Source organism: Neofelis nebulosa, chromosome 6, assembly GCF_028018385.1.
Source record: "Neofelis nebulosa isolate mNeoNeb1 chromosome 6, mNeoNeb1.pri, whole genome shotgun sequence".
Taxonomy (NCBI): Eukaryota; Metazoa; Chordata; class Mammalia; order Carnivora; family Felidae; genus Neofelis; species Neofelis nebulosa.
This window is the reverse complement of record NC_080787.1, coordinates 16,293,328-16,315,329: the sequence shown is the minus strand read 5'-3', so window position 1 is coordinate 16,315,329 and position 22,002 is coordinate 16,293,328. Positions and strand designations below refer to the sequence as shown.

Genomic DNA, 22,002 nt, shown 5'->3' with positions numbered 1-22,002 from the left:
CTTGTACCTTTGATAGAGAAAGTAAACGTGCTGAAGTTTGAAAGCACCGACACGAGGTACAATCCCAAGTCCTGTCACTGTCTTCGCACGGACGGCTTGGCCACGTAACTTCCACAGAGACACTACTTCCGAAATGACCGTTCCTCAGCACCCTGTGGCCCTCTGGGATCAGAGAAGCTGCTCGTGAATACAGGCATACCTTGTTTATTGCACTAAGCTTCGGTGCTCTTCTTAGATACAACGTTTGTTTATTTGTTTTTTTTGTTTTGTTTTGTTTTTACAAATTGAAGGTTTATGGCAACCGCCATTGGGCGAGTATGTTGGCACCATTTTTCCAATGGCATCTGCCTGCTTCGCGTCTCTGTGCCGCGTTTTGATTCATTCTCCCCGGATGTCAAACTTTTTCATTATTATATTTGTGCCTGATCTGTGATCAGCGGTCCCGGCTTGCCGAGAAAGCTCAGGGGATGGTTAGCATTTTTTAGCAATAAAGTACATTTTAATGAAGGTGTGCACCTTTTTTTGAGAATGTAAGGCTGTTGCACCGTTGGTAGACTACAGAGCAGCGTACGCGTAGCTGTTCGACGCGCTGAGAAACCAGAAAATTCACCGGACTTGCTTTGTTGGCATGTTCGCTTTACTGCAGTGGTCTGGAACTCAAAGCAGCAATGTTTCCGAGGTGTGCCTGTAACGGACTTGACTGAGGAAGCATTTGTACTCGGTAAAGATTCTTAAAGAAACAAGACAAGCTTTCCACACCTACCTTTTGCTTCGAACTGCAAAGAAGTAATGAAGCAGAAATGGAGTTCTAGTTCCTAGAGAGACAGGCCTAAAAAGTGGACTTAAAAGAGGGGGGAATTCAGGGGGCGCCTGGGTGGCTCAGTTAAGCGTCCGACTTCTGCTCAGGTCATGATCTTGCGGTTCGTGGGTTCGAGCCCCGCGTCGGGCTCTGTGCTGACAGCTCAGAGCCTGGAGCCTGCTTCAGATTCTGTGTCTCCCTCTCTCTCTGCCCCTCCTCTGCTCACACTGTGTGTGTGTGTGTGTGTGTGTGTCTCAAAAAAAAATAATAAAAATAATACAACATTAAAAAAAAGGGGGTGGGAATTGAGTCACAGAGACACCATGCTGTCTGTTGGAGGCGCTGTTCATGAAGTGGTTCATCTCCGTTCATTAGATGCCCCCCAACTCCGGGGGCGCACACACCTTCCCGCCAGTTGTGACCTAAGGTGGCCCGGGCAGCCTGTGTTTTCTGTGTCCTTCCCAAGGCTGGCGTGACGCCTTTGCGGGCGGGTCCCTCTCAGGGCTTGGCTGTCATGCCAGCCCTCGGCACGGGCCTGCCCCTGCTGCCCCCGGGCCTTTGCTTCTTTGCCTCTCTGTCTGTGGGGTCTGGCTGCAACTCCCGGCCACCCTCGCCGTCCTCCTTGGACTCCTGCATCGAAGAGCAGGCAGCAGCCTGTGTCTGTAGGGACGCGCCTTGGGCTCTGCGTCCTGGAAGCCTCGCACCGCGTTGCTGGTGTGTAAACATAACCCCCGTGGCTGGACCTGCCGGGCGGCCCTAGGTGACCATCCCGCAGGCATTAGCCCCAGGCGTGTGCCCTCTGTGGGTGGCGAGGGGGATCCAGGGTGCATGTTTGATTGTAAGTTAACTGGGCACATTTCATGAAGATGAGCGGGAGGTGCGTGGAGCGGCTGGAATCACGCAGGAGCTAACTCAGTGTCCTTTCCCTGGCTCTTCAAATAATCCCGCTCTTGTCCTAAATAAACCTCACCTCCCGCCAGGCAGGAGGGAAAGGTGACTGCTTGGATGAGCAATGAATTCGGAAGGCCCAGGCCCGGTGTGTTGTGTGAGGGGCTGGCGGGGGGCGAGGTCTCAGAGTGGCTCCTGCCCCGGGCTTCCAGGGCAAGGCAGACCCCGAGGGGGAACACGGTAGGGTTTTGGGGTGGGGGGACGGAAGGTGCAAACGGGAGCAAACTGAGTCAGAACACGGTAACCCGGGAGTGCTGGGTTCGGGCTCTGAGGGTCGCTGTTTCTGGCTGGGGGCTTGCCCTTGGCTGGGGGTGCGCCCGGATATCACCTTCAGATGACCTGACCGAGTCACCCCGGGGGAGGGGACATCCTGGCTGAGCACCCCGCTGACGCCCTCTCCTTGCTTTTTCCTCTTCAAAGGACGGAGGCTGCACTTGTCCAGGAGATGTCGCCAAAGCCTTTGGTAAGGGGACAGGGAGGGAGGGCAGGGAGCTCCCCCAGAGCCTCTGATGGGAATCTGAATGAAGAGGCGGGGCGTGTTGGGGAAATTCTGAGCCTGTGCTGATTTCCTATCCCTGGATTTCGGCCCTGATTGGCCACAGTCCCCATGTGGGCTTGGTTCTGGTTGGTGGCTGAGCAGACCCAGCTGGCATCCTGGGGTATAGACGCGGTGACATCCTTACAAGCCAGGTGTAGAAGGCTCAGGGTGCCTGGGAAGAAGCCAGTATCGGGCCCAGAGTGACCTCAGGGAGGGTCTCCAGGACTGAAGTAGGGGGAATCTTTTGGGAGGGACCAGAGCCCCCCCCCCCCCCCCCCGCCCCCGCCCCAGCACTTTGTCCCCACAGGCCGAGGCGCCTGTTTCCCAGCAGGGGGCAGCCGGGGCCACCTGGCTTTTCCTTGGGAAAGCGGTAGGCAGGCAGTGCCTCCACGTGCCGTGCCCTCCGTTCGCCACTTACCCGTGGCCAACTGCGTCCGTCAGTGAGAGCTGGTTCATCAAGCGTGTTGGTTGTGGAAGGGAACCTAGGGGGCATCTCTGTGTAATCCAGGATGCCTACTTGATAGTTGAGGCCGAGGCCCTGAGAAGTGAGTGACGAGGTCGGGGTCCCACAGGCCGCTGCAGAGCAGGGAGAGTCAGGAGCCCCCCTACACTACTGGGCTCACCCCCGTTAGCCAAAGACGTTTTTGTTACTGATTTTTGCACTCAATGTACTTGCTGCCTGGGTGCTCCGGCTTGGGCTCCCCACACAGAGTAGGAGCTGGCACTCCTGGTCGGTAAGTGACTGGTCGTTAAGAAGATGCCCGGTAGATAACAGTTCCTGGTTTGGGGGATCCCCTCTGGTGGTCAGTGGGAGGCCTGGCCGGATGCTAGTTTTCCTCTGCCCCTTTAAGGTCACGGCAGGAGGGGCCAAGGTTAGGGACCTTGGAGTGAAGGACCTGTAAGCCTTGCCACCAGGTAGAAGGGGCCCGTTGTGTGCGGCTTGTCTGATGCCAGGCCAGGGGGCCAGCCCTGCAGGGCCTGGTTCTCTGAGACGCTGAACAGAAGGCCGCGGCCTGCCTAATGCAGATCCCACAGTCCTCCCGTAAATGCGTCCATGACCCGATGGAAGAGGTCAGGACCACTTTTCAGGGGTTCCTATGCTTGCTGCTCCTCCTTGCCCTTTATCCTAATTACTGAATCCATCTGAACCCTGATGTCGTCGTGTTCTGGATGTAAACCCTCCATAGGCCTCAGAAGTTCATAGTCAGTGGAGAGACTGCACAGCCATCCGGGAACGGGATGGGGAACGGTGAGATTTCTAGTTCTTCCACATACGCCTTTTCCTTTCTTGACAGCTAGTTACTCTAGGTCGACCGTGTGCCGTGCCCTGTGATAAACACTGGAGAGGCAGCTTCAGTGCCATACGTGTGTAGTATTTAGGTTTCTCTTTTTTTTTCTTTTAATTTTTTTTTTAAACATTTATTTATTATTGAGAGACAGGGAGAGACAGAGCATGAGCAGGGGAGGGGCCGAGAGACGGGGAGACACAGAACCCGAAGCAGGTTCCAGGCTCTGAGCTGTCAGCACAGAGCCCGACGCGGGGCTCGAACCCACAGACCGCGAGATCATGACCTGAGCCGAAGTCGGACATTTAACTGACAGAGCCACCCAGGCGCCCCAGGTCTCTCTTCTTAATACCCCGTCTCCAGGGTAGGAGTTTCAGTCTGTTCTGAGGTCTTTCGTGATTGACACAGGCAGAGTGTGAGAGTGCCGATGGCCCAAGGTAGACCAGATGTCTGTTGGGAACACCAGAGGAGTGACTGTGGAGGAGATTAGGCAACACGCTGGAGAAAATGCTGCCCCATTCTCAAGGCTGCTCTGATGACCAGACTTAGACCTCTGCTTGGAAGGTGGTCAAGTTGACCATCAGTTACCATCAAGGATTTTCTAGTGCATTAGCCCCCGATCATCAGTAGTGGGCAGCATTTCTCTCTCTGGGTGTCCAGTGCCCATCTTCACTTCTTAACTTTCTCCAAAAAGGGAGAGGTTGAACTCTCCACTTGATTATCACTAGGAGCAAAGGAAGGGTGAGTTGGAGCGGCACGTAGATCCTTCTAGAGCCGATTTTCTCTGAGCGGTTTTCTCTGAGCTCTTCTCCCTTCTTCTTGTCCTCACTGTTGGGAGTTTAGGGGCCGGAGCCGATTTTGTCATGCTGGGAGGGATGTTTTCGGGCCACACTGAGTGTGCCGGAGAGGTGATTGAGAAGAACGGGCAGAAACTCAAGCTCTTCTACGGGATGAGCTCCGAAACCGCGATGAAGAAACACGCAGGAGGGGTCGCCGAATACAGGTAAAGGGGAAGCGCCAGCGCCCTGCCCTCTGTGGCTGAGGCCTCACATTTACAGAAACAGGACGGAAGCAGGTCTCGAATATCAGTTCTGTTGATACCGATGGGCCGTGGGAGGGAGCTAGAGAACGTACCCTGCTTCTTTCTAAACAGTCCCAGTTTTTATCCAGCCAGCATTTGCTGTGTTGGGGGCCCTCCAAAGGACGTGCAGAGCAGAAGTCTCTTGGCACGGGGGGTGGGAAATGTGACAAGGGGGCGACCAGACTGGGAGGTGACACTCCAGATTTCCAGGGGATGGGCAGGAATGTGTTTGCCCTGTCCTTCCGATTGGGCCTTTGCTCGGCCAGCCCTGTAACTGCCAGTCTCTTGCCTGGAATGAGTTCAGGCTGCAAGCACTGGGCTGAAGAATGGGTTTCCCGTTGCTTGTGAAACAGGTGTGGTGCACGCCGTTGCATGGAGGTCAGGCCTTTCCGGAAGGGTGCCGTGTTTCCCCTGCAGTGGGACCGTCCGCAGCCTCCACGCTCTGATGGTTGACACAGGGGCAGCATTTTTAGCCATTTAATTGTGTCGCTCACCGCAGAAGGCAGGCTGACTCCTGCCTTTTTGTTTTACAAATTCACGATCCCAAGAGATAACCTGGCTATTTTCTGTGTCGCCTCCATTTTACGTGTCTGCATGTGTGTTTTAAGAGCCTTAGGACAGCACATAATCATTGCCTGGCCCTGTTCCATAGAAGCTGCTATTACTTCTCGTTGGCATTAGCCTGATGACAAGTCCCACTAAGCGGACAGGACAGAAGGTCTTGCGTCCATGGAAACTCAAGCCCTCGCTGCTGGACACCCTCCATTTCTTACGTTCAGCCCATACTTGAAAGCTTCTCTCGAGGCTCTGGGATGCAGAGGTGTTGTGGGAGAGTGCGATTGAGCCAGAGGGCAGATCCCAGAACCCCGCTGAGATTCATGGGCGGGCAGGTGGGAGGTGTGGGGGACTCCGCCAGAGTTCCGCGCTTCCGTGGGATCCTGGCGGACTGATGTCCGTTCCCATTCTCTCCAGTCTTTTTCTCCTTTGGAAGAGGAAACTCCGTCACGATGATGTTGCAGCCTAGGGAAGGCAGGGTGGGGAACAGGAACAGGGGACCACGCTTCTACCATCATCCGGGAAACTTGGGTTAGAACAGGAGGACGCTGTCCCTCCCACGTGGTGCCCGATGGGAGAGGTGGCATGGCTCGTGAGGGCGGGCAGGGTGAGGATTACTGCCTCGGTGGCACCCCGGACCTCTGGCCCAGAAGCTTCACGCTTTACCAGCAACCACCCTCCCTACCCAAGGTCCTGTGCGGTGTCTGCTGGGTGCTGGTACGTTAAGCGGAGCCATTGTGGTTCGGCAACAGCTAGATGCTTCGCCTGGAGTACATTTATTGCCCTCTAGCTGTTGCATCCGTTTTGGGTTCCACGGAAAGTAGACAGGGAAGGGCAGACCAGGTTATAGCACACACGGAAGCCAAGGAGCCGAAAGAAAAACCCATCTGTAATTTCAGCAGGGTTTAGGCAAAACGAAAATAGAAGACTCAAGCATATCAAGACTGTTCTGGAAGCCGATTAGACAAGAAAGGGAAGTGCTGAAGGAATTAGAACCTCAATCTGGAGGCAGCCTGGGCCCTGCGGGCTGCATCTGTTTTTTGCCATCTCTCTCTGTCTCTCTGCCTCCCTCCCTCTTTCTTTCTCTTTTTTTCCCTGGCAGTTTACAGTCTTCTCACAAGAATGGTCCCCCTTTGACGTTGTATTTAAGTAAGGTAGAGCTTGTTTATGCCTTGCTGCTTCCTTCCCAGCCATTAACCATTTAGTCCTCACGCTGCCCCTGGGAGACAGATCAAAGTACCTTCGTTTTACGGATGAGAAGACTTGGGCTTCAGCAATAAGTGACTTGCACGAGGTGCCATCACCAGGTAGCAGAGAAGCAACGATGAGAGTCTGGATGGTTTCCAGCAAGCCCCGGGCAGGCCATGGAAATCTCTTGTAAAAAGCAAAATGGCAGTCACTGTGGGCACAGGGGCAGAGATGTTGGTCCCTGGTCACAGAGCGTGGTGATGTGAATCGTCTTGGGAGTGGCCAGTGACGGGCTCCGTGAGCTTGGTGCTCTGAACCAGCCCTGAGGCCAGCTTGGTCTAGTCAGTGGTTTAAGCGGGTAGATTTCATTGCACTTAAGGGTAGCCTTGGATGTGTGGATTTCAGCGCAACAAGAGTTAATGCTGTTTTGAAATCCTAGGTAATGAATTTCTGATTGAGAGATGCTATCTTTTCTAGTTGAAGAGACCAGGAAAGAAGAGTCCACCGTTTGGTTAATTGTCAGAATTTCCAGATTGCCCGAGCCTTAGATGAAGGCTAGAGTTTTGCATAGATTGGAGATTTCCTTCTTGTAATGGCCCTCCAGAAGCAAGTGTGGACTGTATGTCCATGCAGCCTAACAGGGCTTGAGTTGTCCATTTTGTGGATCTTCCTTGACTTACGGGGCTATGTCCTGATAAACCCATCTTAAGGTAAAAATATCGTAAACTGAAACCCATTTAATACACCTAGCCCCTCGGACGTCGTAGCTCAGCCTAGCCCACCTTACGTGTGCTCAGAACACTCACGTTAGCGTTCAGTTGGGTAGAATCTTCTAACACGAGGCCTTTTTAATAATGAAGTGTTGAATGTCTGGTGTCATTTGTCAGATACCCTACTGCAAAACAGTATATACAGGTCGTACGGGTGCAGGGTGGTTGGTCACTGTATTGGGACCGTTCACCCCTCACGATCCCGGGGCTGACGTAGCTGCGGCCATCAGTGGCCTGCATCACAGGTGAGGATTGTACGCACATCACCAGCTCCGGAAAGGATCCAAGTCCGGAATTTGACGTATGGTTTCTGCTGAATGCGCATTGCTTTCGCACCATGGCGGAGTCAAACCGTGGTACGTGGGAGACTGTCTGCATTGATATCTCCTTCACCTCTTAATTGTAGGCAGTTGGCGGGGAGGCTGTTCAAGAGGTAATCCGCCACGTCTGTTCTTCCCCTTGGGCATGTGGGGCTCGGGGTCAACTGGACGCCGGTGTAGGGATTAAGGAGGAGTAGCACGGAGCAGAGTGGAGGCTACTGCCGAGAAGGTCACTTCTTCCAAGGCTGCTGATGAGGACTTTCCTTTTCCAGACGCTCCCGGTGGCCAGCAGTGAGGCTGTGCGTTTCGCATGGGAGGCACGCATTCATCTGAGATGCTGGTGTGGCCGGTCGGCATTTGTAGCAAATGTGGGACTGGGGTCAGAGGGTGTGGCACGGAGCCACCTGAGTGCCTTGGGGGCTGTGTCAAGTGCTAAAGCTGGGAGTAATTACAGCTGGGTTCTTACGGGGGGAGGAAACAACCGATTAGAAAGAAAAGCTTCCTTTTTCTTCCAGAGCTTCCGAGGGCAAGACCGTGGAAGTGCCTTACAAAGGGGATGTAGAAAACACTATTCGGGATATTCTTGGGGGACTGAGGTCCACGTGCACTTACGTGGGGGCCGCCAAACTCAAGGAGCTCAGCAGGAGGGCGACGTTCATCCGGGTGACGCAACAGCACAACACGGTGTTCAGCTAACCTTGAGGATGCGGTGACTTCTGGCTCATGGGAGCTTCCACGCACACCTGCTCTCCCACCTCCTCCTGTGACATCAGAGATTCTGGCTGCTCCTGAATGTTGGACTCCTGCCTCCTGCTCCCCCACCTGCCATCCGGAGGCTTTGGGGCTCCCCTAGTGCCTTCCGGGGGCTCGGAAGCAGGGCGCTGCCCGGGTCTGTGGTCAGAGCCCAGCTGCCTGGAACTCATAACCTCATTGTTCAAATCAACTCCCCTTTTCCTTCCTTCCTTCCTTCCTTCCTTCCTTCCTTCCTTCCTTCCTTCCTTTTTTAAAGAAAAATGGTTTCACTTTAATATAATGCAATTATCTTAAGACTTGGAGTGCTGGAGTTTGCCTTTGCAGGAAGCAGGTTGTCAAGGGAGCTGGGGGTTTTCTACCTACTTCCCATGCTTGGCTCTTAGCAGTCACAGAGGGGAGGTGAAGGGAGGGGAGGGGAGGGGAGGGGAGGGGATGGGAGGGGAGGGCGGCCAGGCCTGTCAGGGTAACCCTCCAACCCTCCTCTGCTTTCGGTTGCTGGAAAAGAACCAAAAGCACCCGACCGGAACTTGGAGACTTGGCTTCGTGCAGCTACTCATGAGGCATGGTGGCACGTTTTCACCACCTGCGTTACACGTGCCTTCTGGGAACAGGTATCTGTCACCATAAGGTCGATGCTGCTTTGAGTGAGGACCCTGTCCCTGTCCCGGTTTTTCATTGCGTTTTGTTTTCCCTTCATCTCCTCCCTCCTCCGTGTCGACCTGTCAGGCTGGCCTCTCTCTTAGATTGTAAGTTATTTTGGAGCTCCGTGGGATGTTTGGTGGAAAGGTCATCCACCAAAACCTGGGCAAGTGGAATCCCGCTGAAAGACCGCAAACACCTTGACCTGTGGCTTCCCGGAAGTCATTGACTTAAATTAGGAGTGAGAATTATTCCCTTCTCGGGGCCATCAATATTCTCAAGAAAGGTATTATTGTAAAGTGGTCAGTTCACTGGTGACAATGCTATTTTCTGGGAGAAAGGACCTGGGCCTTGGAGGAGTGTCCACTATGGCACTTCTTGAAACCGTGAACGTGGATTTGTTAACAGTGGCCACTTCTTTGGAGGCATTGCTTGAGGATTAAGACTGGAAAGTATATGCAGACCAGGATGTTTTACTTTCTTTTCTTTTAAACAAGGTTTAGAGCAGGCGCGAGAGTGCATTTTCCTTTAAACAATTAAGTGACTCTCCTGGAATAGAGAAGGATCACACAGTGCTACCGTGGTAAGGACACCGATGTCCACGGTGACTGACACCATACAAAGAATCCATCGAAACCATAATGTTCCAGGAAACTATCCATCCATTTGTAGTCTTCTAAGAACGCATGTATGGGTTCAGCACCTTCAACACTGTTGTAAAACTTTTCGCCCCTGACTCCATTAGGAATAGTTACTGTACTTGTGGAAACGTGAATTGGCTACACGTTTGAGATGAGGGTCTGGAGGCTGTTTCAACATAGAGCAAGATGTGGGGTTTTGCTGGAGGCACCCCATGTTTTCCGTTTGCTTGTCTGAGGTCTGAGTCCCACACTGTTCCTGTGGAAGATGGTTTCTACTCAAGCTCGTGAGTTTAAGAGATTCTCTGTTGCAATAAGGGAGAGAAGTAAAAGAAGGGAGATCTTAAAAGAAATCCATGCAAAATGTACTAGCGGTAGTAAGGGAACTTTCTGGGCACCCCTTGCTTAGCCTGGGCTCACCCCTGTCCCCCTCTTACATCCGGCTGCGGTGCTACACGCAGAGGGGTCTGGGACGGGGATGCCCATCGACCCAGTATGGGCTGTGGTCTTTGCAGAGGCCTGTGCCTGCCTTATCCATCTTGTGTAAAGATTTTGTACGCTCTCTGCTCTTGGTTTTCACCTGCTGGAGGCAGGTCCCTTGCTGAGCTAGTGTTGAGGGAAGCGAATCACTTGGAAGCAGAGATTTTGCAAAAAGCTCCTCGAAGGCCCCGTCGTGCTTTGCCTTCGTACGTGCATCTCTGCCTCCAGTAGCGCTGGGCCCCGGGGAGCCCCGGATGGGGTATTAGGTGCGGCGCTGGGTGCCCGAGTGCTCAACCGCCGCCCCCAGGCCTTCCGGTGCAGGAGTGGGTGCCGGAAGGTGTCCGCGAGTGAGACGCCGTGCACCAGGGGCCGTTCCTGCTATGCATCTGGTGGTTTCGAGGCCCGTCCCATTGCCGGACGTGAAACCGCTTTTCCCCTCGTGTGAACATTTGAGCCAAGTCTGTAGCCACTGGGCCCCAACCTCTCAGAACCGTAAGCATCGAGTATTACATCAGCGGGGAAGGCGGTGACTCAGGCTGCTTTCCCTAGACTTGCCCGTAGCACGTGGCACGTCCGTCCAGACCGCCCTGGAGGGAGGGGCAGGACCCACCCCCTCGTGGGCTGCAAGGTCCCCCGGATCCACCCCCCCCCCCCACCCCCCCACCCCGGTGCCGTGCATACTCTTTTCAGCACTAATGCTCACAGCTCATCGGGGCCTCAATGCCAAGTCTCCAGAGGAGAGTCTTGGCGAGCTCCCCGCCCCCAAACATCTAACCAGGAAGACAGCAAGAGGAAAGGGGTTACCCGCTCCTCCCTGGGCTCAGTGAGAACCCTGAATTTAGCACTGAGAACTCCCTTCCGTCTCTGCAGAAGGATTTGATAGCCACACGTGCAGATGAGGGGCGGGGGGGGGGGGGGGGCGCCGCCGCGGGCATGGGTCTCCGGGGAATTAGTTTCTGGGGTAACTAAGCCGCATCTCCCTGAGAGTGGACACAGGGGAAACCTACCGAGCAGCGCTCTTGAGACAAATGGGGGCTCCTTTTCCGCATGTCAGGAGGTCCCCCTGGCTTGCTGAGTTTTTTTAACAGGCATGAGCTCAAGGAAATCCGAAGGAACTTTCCACCTTGGGACCACTAACCAGTGTGTAGCAACATTGTTCCAGAACGTATGGATAAGGCCACTGGAGTCCCGTGAAGCTGCCAAATGCTGTCTAGAAACAAAGATCTCTTGTAAACAGCATTGTTCAGCTAGGAGGAAATAAACGTGAACTGAATAAGCCCAAAGCGGGTGTTGAAACGTGCCTTTTATCTCAGGCTCTCATCTCCTGCGTGGCCAAGCCTTCCTCCCCACCTCCCCGAAAAGCATTCCTAGGAAAGGCAATGCCTTGCATCCACTCCCCACTGCCACGGGACTCGGCGATCACCGCGGGGCTGATCTGGCGAGGGGGCGGGGGTTACCATTCTTTTCTCAACCTTGTCTTGAAACACCTGACAGAGGCAAGGACACACATTTGCAATTGGCACTGTTATTTTATTAGTACGAGTATACTGAAACAATAAACTTGTACTGGTATACAGACAATTTGTTTAAAACAATTTTGTTCAAATTTTGAATCAAACATTGTTTTCTTATAATAATGAAATAATTTCTACCTAGAAAACCTGCAAGCACCATCAAAGAAAGGGACCATAAAATTCAATAAACAGACTCGAGTGTATCCTACAAATAGACACACCACGATTAGAAAATAGAATATGAATTCTTCCATTTTTTTTTTAATATTTGTTTTAAAAAAGCTAGTGCAAGTACAATATTTTACACTGGAATTACAGAGAGTATGCACGCATATGGAAAAAAGTTCTGTCACAATAAAAGCTCTTAACTATGTATGCACTTAAAAGTTTTCTTTTCAGTAAGGTGCAAAACATTCCTTCCCTAGTTCTCCTCTGTACTGGCCGTGTCAGTCTGATATTGCCCCAAAGTTCTGGTGTCTCTTTTCCCTTGGCCGGTGGGAGGCATACGATTGGAAGTTTGGTGGGTAATGATCTGATAGTAAAACAGTGGTACGAATCTCAGAGATGGCTCCGGGGCCAGGGCCCCACTGGCCAGAAGTTAGGACTGTCTTAAACCAAGGCCACCACGGATACTGGCAGGGCTCTCCCGAGACCTCCATTCACTTGACCCTACATGGGTTTACAGGTGAACACCGAGCCGGAAGAAACCACCCCAGAAGGGCAGTATTCGCGGGACCGAATGTATAGGTGTCAAACTAAATGTTCACGGACTGAACAGTTTACCCCATTCCTGGACCAGATAATGAGAGCAGTGGTTCCTGGAAGAACCAGAGGAAACGTACATGCCCAGCTTCTTGATAACGGCCGTGTAAAGACACAGCTCTAAGCCAGCGTCAGTCACGTCAGACTTGATATTCCCGGAGGACGGTGTATTAGCCCGGCAAGGAATGCTGTAAGCAGCACTTCCAACGCAAACCTTCAGACTGGCCATGGAAAAGGAGACCGGCTCGTTGGCCATCCAGACAGCAAACAAAACTAAAGGGGAAGAAAACTTGGGTGAAGTCTCCGATTATCTGCAGTGGAAGACTCAAGTCCTTTCGGATAAGAAAAGTGACGGAAATTCTTAGAGACTGTTGCTGTGTTGATTCTACCTATTGGCCAAATGCACTTAATCTTAATACAGCTGAACCATTTGTACGCAAGTCACGAAGGACGTGAAAAACTGAAGCCGCTGTTCCCTCCCGCCATCGTACAGGTGAATGTCAGCTACCAGAAACGTTGCATTGAATGGTAAGGGAGGGGCTGAGATTCTGAATTTAAGAACTGTAGGTGGGTTTGTTCAATGTCCCCACAGCTGTCCAGTTTCTGCTGGCTGCTTTGTGTCTGGGACAGAACAGGACTCTTCTGAGAAGTTGTTCCGTGTTTTACTGGGTATTTTGGCCTCAAGATTAAAGAAAAAAACCCCCAAATTAAAGTAAAATGAAGCATTGCAATTGAAATTCTTGTTTGTACCCCCCATTTAAATGAGGTGCGGGGGGGGGGTGGAGAAAGAAGGCTGAACTTTTCTTTTTTTTTCTTTTTTTTTTTTTGTCCTCATAATGAGTTCTGTTTTACTGGTAGCTAGGATCCCTTGTTACAAACACTTCTTGTTCAGGATTATATTCTTTGGGTTTATTGAAACAGGAAGTGCTGACAATGTGAAACAAGATCTCTGAAGAAAAAGGAGCTGCAATGGCTTGAGAGTTTAAACCAAGAAAGGAGCTCAGAGAAGTACTTTCAGCACAGGAATGAACAGTATTCTCAAATTTCAGAATACAGAGTTGCCCTCCCTCCGAAGAGGGCTCTATGTAACAAAAACATAAAGGAAGCGTAGGTATAGTTTAAGAGCCTTTTACCTAGTAATTCTTCCAGGCCATAACCACACAAGTCTGATAATTTTAGACATGACAAATTTCTATATACAAAAAAAAAAAAAAAAAAAAAAACCAACATGTAACTTTCAACCTTTATGCTTTTTTTCTGTTTTTACAAACAAGGTATGAAACTCATTGTTTCAACAGATCCATGTCTTTCGAACACTGAATGAATGAATCATTTCGACATTCATTTTTCTTTTGTGCAATTTTTGAAAACATTACCTGTACTCCTCAAAGTGAGTGCTTCAAAATTTTTTCTTCTTCAGCTTCTCAAATTAGGTGTACATTTAAAAAAAAAAGAGAGAGAGAGAGAGAGAGAGAAAGAAAGAAAGAAAAAATTCCCACAAGGTATAGTGCTACAAGAAAAGATCCTATCCGTAAGGTAACGTTATTTGAAGCGAGGTCATCTATGTAAAAGAAATCTCAGCTCCGGAGTGGAGGTGTGCAAATTCTTTGGAGTTTCCCTATCAACAGAAACACAACACTGTCCGCGGAAAAGAGAGGAAACCAACCCAACACAATAGCATATGCATGTGCTTTATAAAAAAGTATATTTTCTGTATAGTTATTACTTGATGTGTTCCTAAATTCTCTATTTCAGAAAATCTGGGTTAAAAACACAAAGGTGGAAGCAAAGGCCCCCACTCCACTTTAAAAAATAAAAAGCGTAATTTCCTTTCCTTTTATATCACCGCTGAAGGCGCCGGATTGGGCCACGAGACTGCGGGCCCTTCTTCCACCTGGAATCATCATGGGTGACTAGGAAATAGAAATGCAAAGGGTTCTGGGAGAGAACAGACCAGTTTGTTGAGCTGCGTGCGGTTCACGAAACAGTAGCCATGACAACCAACACGGCTCACAAAGCCTGGCCTCCTGTCCAAGAACTCTGCTGTTTCTCCCACATCTGAAATACATGGCATTAGTGTCTTCAAAAGCATTTTGAGATTTTTTTTTTCCTCTATGAAAGAAATAGGTTTCCTTAGTAGTCACAGATGTTAAAGGGTATTGTCAATTGTTTCCTTAAAAAACAGACAAAAAAAAAAAATTCCAAAGCTACAACAACAAAAATAAATTTTGGCAACACATTTCAGTAAAGATCAAACTATGTGCAAAGAGTAAATTGTATGATTACTAGGAGCTACTGTTCATCTTGAACATGCAGCATTATATTGCAATCTATGCAGTATCTAAGGAGTAATCCACAAGATGCAGGAAATCCAAACATTCCTTGAAATTGTACAAGCCTCCTCCACAGCAAAGTGCTGCTTCTGGACACGTCAGTGTACCACACACACACCAGCCCCGTCCCTGAGTAAGAGGTGAGAAAGGTTCCGCAGAGTTCCTTGTAGGGGAAAAGGGGGTGCTGCCACTTCCTGGTGGGGGGAAAACCCAACACACTCACCTAACAGAAAACATAGCGGGTCACAATTCAGACTTAGAAATGGGATCCACGGCAACGAAAAAAAAAAAAAAATCCAATCCTCCCACGCCCAACTGGGTTGAGTTGGGCAAAACAAAACAAAACAAAAAATTGACCAACATCGAAAATGATTCTGAAAGTCCCAACAAAAATGCAATTTGGATTTCCACTTTAAAAGGTTTGAGGTAAGTGGCATCCATCTTTTATCTCCCCCCGCCCCCGCAATGTGGCCCAAACAAACTGAAATAATTCTTACGTTAAACATTCTAAGGAACAGTCCTTTAATGTATTTAGAAATCCCTAGAAAGAGAGGTTCTTGATTGTTGGTTTCTTTTTTTTTTTTTTTTTTCTTTTCGCCCTGACTGATTTCTTGGTGATTGTGTTCCACTGTAAACGCAAAAGGCCTGCTGTTATTAGTTTAGAAATGGAAAACAGGAAAGAAAGAACTGGAGATGGTTGTCAGTAGATATTGCCAAGCGGACATAGTACAGAGGCACATGGCTGATCCTTGTGAGCTGCACGGCACTGAAGAATTTCTATGCTTCTCATTGTCATGTTTGCTACACAGGAGCTGGCCGATGTCTGCCAACAAGAGGAGGTTCCCTGTCCTTGGGATGTTCTTCCTATTTGAAGGGAAAGCTGCCACTAAGGAGTGGTGACCATTGCTCAAAGGGGCCCCTCCATGGCCACTGGCTGGCTGCATGTTCAGAGCGCACACACACACATCGGGCCACGCTTCCCACCCGTGCTCTGAGGCACAGCTCAAAGTCTCCAGGACACAGACCGGAGGAGGGACCCACCTGCTCTGGAAAACACCTTGGAGAACGGGTGGATCTTGGTTCTCTTTGCTCCACGGTGTGCCTTAGAAATGAATCTACCTGCTTCCTCCCCACACTGCGCGTTCACTATTCTTCACGGTGACAGAGGGACTCGGGCTGGTCCCCTAGCCTTCCTTTACTGGCTCTTTCTGCAACAGGGTGACATACACATGGGGCTCCTGAAAGCTCCCCTCCCCAGCACTCAGCATCCGTGGTGGGGAGCTCACGGCGGGAGCTGCTCTCCTTCCCGGTTCCTTCCCTCCAGCCCTTCTCTGGCCAGAATGGGGAAGACGGGCTGGATGGGGAATGGGCTTTAACTAGAGCACCCTGGTCGGACCTGTTGGCACGGGAAGTGTTGCACACACCAAAAAAGCCAGAGCGTGAAATGGGATGATGTTTAGAAAGAACCAATTATTTAAGAATTCCTATACCTGAAATAGAAGCACAAAAATTACGATGATGTTCCTATTGCTCCGAACCGTGTCTGTTTTCCCATTTTTAGTGTTGGTGTTGAGGATCCAGTTAGCACAGTACTGGAAGTTGCGTCGAAAGGCGGTGATGCGTGTTTCTGCGTCCGCGTGAGTTTCTGTGAATAGTGCTATTGAGGAGGACGAAGTGTATATGGCAGCCCCATATTCCTCTTACCATTAAAGGTTACAAAACAAAAAAGAAAAACGAAACCTAAAATTGCAAGTGCCCTGAGCAGAATATATGGAAGATTAAGCAAGGTCTCTGAGCAGAAACTTTAAAAACAAAAACAAAAACCAGCTCTAAACAAGCAGTATGACCGCAAGAATGGGCTCGCCCAGCTCTCTGCTAGCATGCTGAGAGGCTCATGAAATCCAAAGAAAGTTCTAGCTATTCTAAACCTATGCAAATGTTTTTGGTACACCCCAGAAAATGGTTTATAAATATCATTAAGTTCTTGTAAGAGCTAAATGTAATGAGATACTAGATAGCCAAAATGTGGGTTATTAGAAATTATTTTTTTAATTTGTAAAATGGAAGAAGTACTACTTTCAGCAGTAAGAGAAAGATCTGATGAAGTATTTGTTCAGATAAGTTGCAGCCACTCCAAGTGAGAATATTTAAAAATTTCTCGTTACTTATAAAACCTTATTATTGTAATTTTTTTAAAGCACTTTAAGACACACGCCCAAAACCCACAAACAATATTTCAGGTCTCTGGGGATGAAAGGCTTAAACTGTAAAATACCCTTTCTGGGTTTGTACCAAACATTGAATCTCGATTTGATTTCAGATGGAAAAAAAAAAAAAAAAAAAGTCATTCTGAAAATAACATTAATAACAACAATAAAGTAATTTAAAAAAAACTTGCTCACATATATAAATGTCTTTATGGAAAACTCTCTCAACGAGTCTGAAGAAAATTCTCAGAGTTGTCCTGCTAAGACCTGTTTTTTTTTTTGTTTGTTTTTGTTTTTTTGTGTTTTTTTTGGTTTTTTTTGGTTTTTTTTTTTGTGACAGATGTAGAAAGACCAAAATGAATTCTGAAAGGAACATAACCTTATAAAATGGCCTAGAGTTTAGGCAGGTTAGAAAGTAATTTTGCTACATTTATTTATGCTCGTTCAGTCCCTCAAACCTTTCCCACAATGTTATTGGATAAAAACTGCAGGAATATCACACAAATTATAAACTCAAGATGTGCAAATCGCAAGGTTTTTTAAAAGTTCATCTTACAAAGAAAAACACTGGACAAAAATGAGTATTCTTTTTTCCATCCCTTTTCTCTCAGTTTCTCTGCCAGCTCTGCATATATGCCTTCACTTCTTTCTCAAACATCAAAGTGAAAAGTACATCCTGTCAGGCTGTACTTGGGGGTCATTCATTGTCACATACTAGTTCATAATTCACATTCATCCCTTTAAACCACATTGAAACTTCCAATATCTTGCTCGTGAGAAACTCTGCAGACCTGAAATGTAGTTACAGTGTTGAAAAAAAAAAAAAAAAAAAAAAAAAAGAAAGCAACTTATATATTTTTTTTGTTTTGTTTTGTTTTTTCTTCCCAAAGAGTTTAAAGGGAGATACAGTACTTGTTGAATGATAGACCAAGATGCTTGGTAATAAAGTGTGAACAGCATTTTAAGTGCTTAGAGATAGTAATATATATATGCTCATCTTCAAAATCTAATTCCTCACGTCACACTGGAATCTGAAAAAAAGTGGCACCCGTGGCACCCGAGTTGTCCATAGTCATGAACTATAAACAGTACTAGAGTTAAAAGACCAGATTTTGCAAACCCAATGAGGAGCGCTTCCGCGGCTCTCCGCAGGGCGGTTTGAGCGAAGTCAATGTGATAACCTGATTGGTTTTCCTAACACTGCACAGAATCCAGAGTGGGCGGTCCGCTCCCCCGCAGCGCCCCGCCCCCGCCCCCGCCCCCCGCCGCGCGGAGCGCCAAGCTGCGCTGCCCACCGTGACACCCGGGCGACATCACTGCACTTGGTAAAGCAGAAACGAAATCCCACGTGTGGCAGTTGCTCTAAAAAAATATCAGTGCAGTCAGGCCCCATAGGGGGAAATATATCTCTATAGGATTAAAAGTTGCTTTTATTGTAAAATATGTTGGAGGGGAAAAAAAAAAAAAAGGTCCTTTTACACGGTTGGCTTTCCGTCTGCTGTCGGACGCCTCTCTAGCAGGCCCTGCACCCGGGTTCCTGATGTTTGCTTTGCACGTGAGGCCCTCGCCAGGACCCTGCCCTGCTGGCGGGACCTCCAGGCCCGTGCCAGAGAGAGGGAAGCAGAGGGAGGCAGAGGGAAGGAGACACCCTCCACCCCCGCCTTGCACCCGCGCCCCCCAAGTGCACGCCCACACGCCCCCTTCCTCCCCTCCCCGGCAGCTCCCTGCCCGCAGAACCTGCACAGGAAACCGGCGGAAGTCAGCGCCCGGGCCGCGGCTTCCTCGCAGCTGGAAAAGGCAGGTGCTCGGAAGCCACGTTCCTTTCTCCCAGGACGCCCGGAGCCTGCGCGGGCCCTGCCCTTCCCCCCTCCCCCCACCTGCCGCTGTCACTCCTGGAAAAGCACGTGCCCCGGTCTCCTGCTGCAACACCAGCTGTAACTCTAATGACAAGGTTATAACAGAAACCTAAAGAGGGTAACATGTAAATACTGTGTTATTTAGCCTACAGTACAGTAATCTGGATACAAATGAGAAGGGAGAGCCGAATTTCCTTTCCCCACGCTGCCTCTACTTGCCTACGTTAGACCGGCCTTCGATGCAAATCTTAACCTCCTGAGGGATTAGAGAAGGTTTAGGAAGAGTCAAAGGTGGCTCGTCTTCCGACTTCTCCAGTTTGCGGGTCTCGGGCGCCGACCACCTCCTCTTCCTGGTTGCCGTGGGCTTGCTGGGTTCGATTTTGGTGAGCAGGGACGCTGCAGGCAATGCTATTTTTTCTGGAAACTTGAGTTCGCCGTTCTCGGACAGCATCGGGGCGCTTCCCTGGTTGATGCCGTTCTCCTGCTCGGTGTACCTGTGTCTGCTGCCCGCCAGGCTGTCCGTCTTTGAATGCTTCAGCAGGACGCTGGCCGGATCCACGGGCGGGCCCTTTTTAACAGAGCCGTTCTTCAGGTTCTTGAGGGTCAGTGAGATGCAGACATCCCCAACAGAGAGTTTGGAACACGGCAGATCAAAGAGCTGGCTGGTTCTCTCTGGACAGCAGGATGACCATCCCTGTCCAAACACAAAAAAAGGGTACTCTACCAAAACCTCCACGCTGACCTGCGGAGACAGTGAGAGACAGAGAGCAAAGAAGAAGGAAACAAATGAAGACATTTTAGTCTTGTTTTTAGTTCATACACGCCCACGTGCCTAAGCCAAAGGGGGGCGGGGGAGGGAATAAGACTGTTCCACGATCCTCATCCGCCAACACACGCAAATGAGGCCCTTAATTTTTTCCTGTACCTGTATTTACCATATATAGGTGCTGGGTAGAAGCCAGTAAAAAAAAAAAAAAAAAAAAGTCCATTTAGTGTTGACAGTATCATTTTACTGAGTATCAGCTCTATAGCTGGCCTCCCTTAAAACAAATGGATCGGCCCTCAAGGGCAATGGAACAGGTGCTCAGTGTTCAGCCCTGGAGCACAAGATACAGTCTTGCACTTTATCCGCTCACTGGGCAAATGCCATTCTCACGTACGACAGAGCTGATTAGGAATCAGAATGAGGCTGTATGTAAGGTCCACCAGGCAGCACTTACCTGTTTATATCACTGTATCCCTGGCCCCTAAAAGGAGACCTGGTGTATGGCTGATGCTTAATAAATATTTATCGGATAAATGAGCCTTGTACTCAAAACCCGGGGAGAGCAGAGCCGGTGAAGGCTGGAGGAAACAGGCAGGGCTTCCCCGTTTTCCTGGGACCCCGAAGGCTGGGCAGCGTTTCGAGAGGATTGAGGGGTGGGCAGTGTTGGGGAGAGGGTAAACTGGGCAGAGAGAGCAAGTACTTGGCCCGTCCAAGGTCAAGTTCCAGGTACTCAAATCAGGCTGTGCATTGGTTTGAAAACCACTCCCCAAAATGGGGGGCGCTCACTCTCCTCCCAAAAGCTGCTGTTTTCTCTGCCACCGTGTGCTATGCACGCACTATGCCAAGTAAATAAGCTGAAAACGTCCTGGTCCCAGAGTAGTTCACAATCAAGCAGGCAGAAGAGGTCCATGAACGGAGTAACTGCCAATCAATGTGGCGAGTGGGGTGATAATACTTTACTACAATATTAAGTTGTTGGAGGGCAGAGGAAAGGCATAGACCGGTTTGAAGAAGAGGTGATTAAGGAAGTCTAATACACTGTGCTGAGTTTTAAGAAATAATCAGGGTGGAGTACAGGTGTGGATGCAAGGAGAAGACGTTCCTGGAAGTGAAGATACATGAACAAAAGGCAAAGAGACAGCGGGTGTAGGGGTTTGCAAACTGTCCAGTGAAGGTCTTACTGTTGCCATTAAGTAAGGCTGAAATGCACTTGAGGTTCTAAAAGTTTAATTTTCCTAGAAATTTATGTTCTTCAACTTTATGCTACACAAAAAAGAAAGAAAACCCATAAAGTCGTTTTAAAGAGGCAATTTTCAGTGGCTTTTCTAGAAGTAGCAGCATAGGTAATTCGGACCAATCTTCTTTCTTGCTGAGGACAACCAAATACTCTGAACAAAACCCAAGTAAACAAAAACTAAGGGCAAAATGTAAAAAAACGATTTCTTATGGCACTAGACAGAAAATAAGGTAGTGAAAAGTCACCGGGGAAGGTTCAGGGAAAGGGTAACAGTCTAGAGATTTAAACCTGGTGTTTAGGGCTATTTTCCTCCAAGGGCATTTGCACATTCCAGACTGGAGTAGTTTCAAAACCAAGTGGTCTGGACTTTTGGTAATCTCAAGAGCATGGTGGGGGTGGGGAGGAGAAGGGAATGAAATTCAGGGTACCCTTCAGGTATATCAAGGGGAGGATGCTCTCTGGTGAGCTCCACTCTTTTGGGCTGTGACTCCAAAGTGCTCTACACTCTAGAAGTGAGGTGAGCCAGAAGCAGACAGGCCTTCTCAAAGTCTGAAGCTCAGATTTTAATCATCCTAGCCCCTAAAATCAGGTAAGGTCTGAATTGTTTCCAAGTAAAAATAATTATTTGCAATTATTTCCAAGTAAAAGAAAGACATTCAATTAAAAAAGAGGGATGAGGTCCACGAATAGACCAGAGGACGTGAATAAAAAACCAGTAGAAACAACAGATAATAGAAACAGACCCTCGGGGGCTTCTGATGTAGGGTCATCAGATACGCAGACATTAAAATGACCTAGACTCAGGTCGTGATCTCACCATTTGTGAGTTTGAGCCCTGCATCGGGCTCTGCGCTGACAGTGGGGGCTGCTTAGGATTCTGTCTCCTTCTCTCTGCCCCTCCCTCCTCAAAAATAAATAAGCATTTTTTAAAAGGACTTAAAAAAAGGGGGGGTCCTGGGTGGTTCAGTCGGCATCATGATCTCACAGGTTTGTGAGATTGAGCCCTGCATCTGGTTCTGCACTGACAGCGTGAAGCCTGATTGGGATTCTCTCTCTCCCTCTCTCTCTCTGCTCCTCCCCTGCTCATGGACACACACTCTCTCTCTCTCTCTCAAAAATAAACTTCAAAAAATATTAAAAAAAATAACCTATGCTTATAGTATTTAAGGAGATTAAAGACAAGCTTGAGGATTTTGGTAGAGATCTAGAACCTGTGTTCCAAAGATCCATGGAAACTCCAGAATGAAGAAACATATATTCACTAACATCAAAAACGCAATGAATTTTACAACAGAATAAATGTGGCTGATGACAGAACTAATGAACTGGATT

At 49.1% G+C, this 22,002-nt stretch overlaps 2 protein-coding genes across 12 annotated transcripts in view; one reads left to right on the top strand and one right to left on the bottom strand.

Annotated features, from left to right (window-relative positions):
* Positions 1-16,428, top strand: part of GMPR (guanosine monophosphate reductase) — a 51,688-nt gene extending 35,260 nt beyond the window's left edge. The window contains exons 7-10 of one of the 3 annotated variants that reach the window (XR_009263553.1): positions 2,168-2,210; positions 4,415-4,574; positions 5,006-7,521; positions 8,001-8,139. Coding sequence is in view for 2 of the 3 variants with exons in the window: in XM_058736067.1 (XP_058592050.1) it covers positions 2,168-2,210; positions 4,415-4,574; positions 8,001-8,181 (384 nt within the window). In the remaining variant the exon portion in view is untranslated. Of the gene's footprint in view, positions 1-2,167; positions 2,211-4,414; positions 4,575-5,005; positions 7,522-8,000; positions 8,533-15,413 lie in introns of those variants that run through there. The other 2 variants (XM_058736068.1, XM_058736067.1) reach the window with 2 other exon arrangements.
* The window catches only part of ATXN1 (ataxin 1), a 419,041-nt gene continuing 408,543 nt past the window's right edge, over positions 11,505-22,002 (bottom strand). For all 9 annotated transcript variants that reach the window (XM_058736063.1, XM_058736061.1, XM_058736064.1 and 6 more), the window contains one exon: positions 11,505-19,409. In XM_058736063.1, coding sequence (XP_058592046.1) covers positions 18,879-19,409 — 531 coding nt within the window. In that variant the 3' untranslated portion in view covers positions 11,505-18,878. The remainder of the gene's footprint in view (positions 19,410-22,002) is intronic.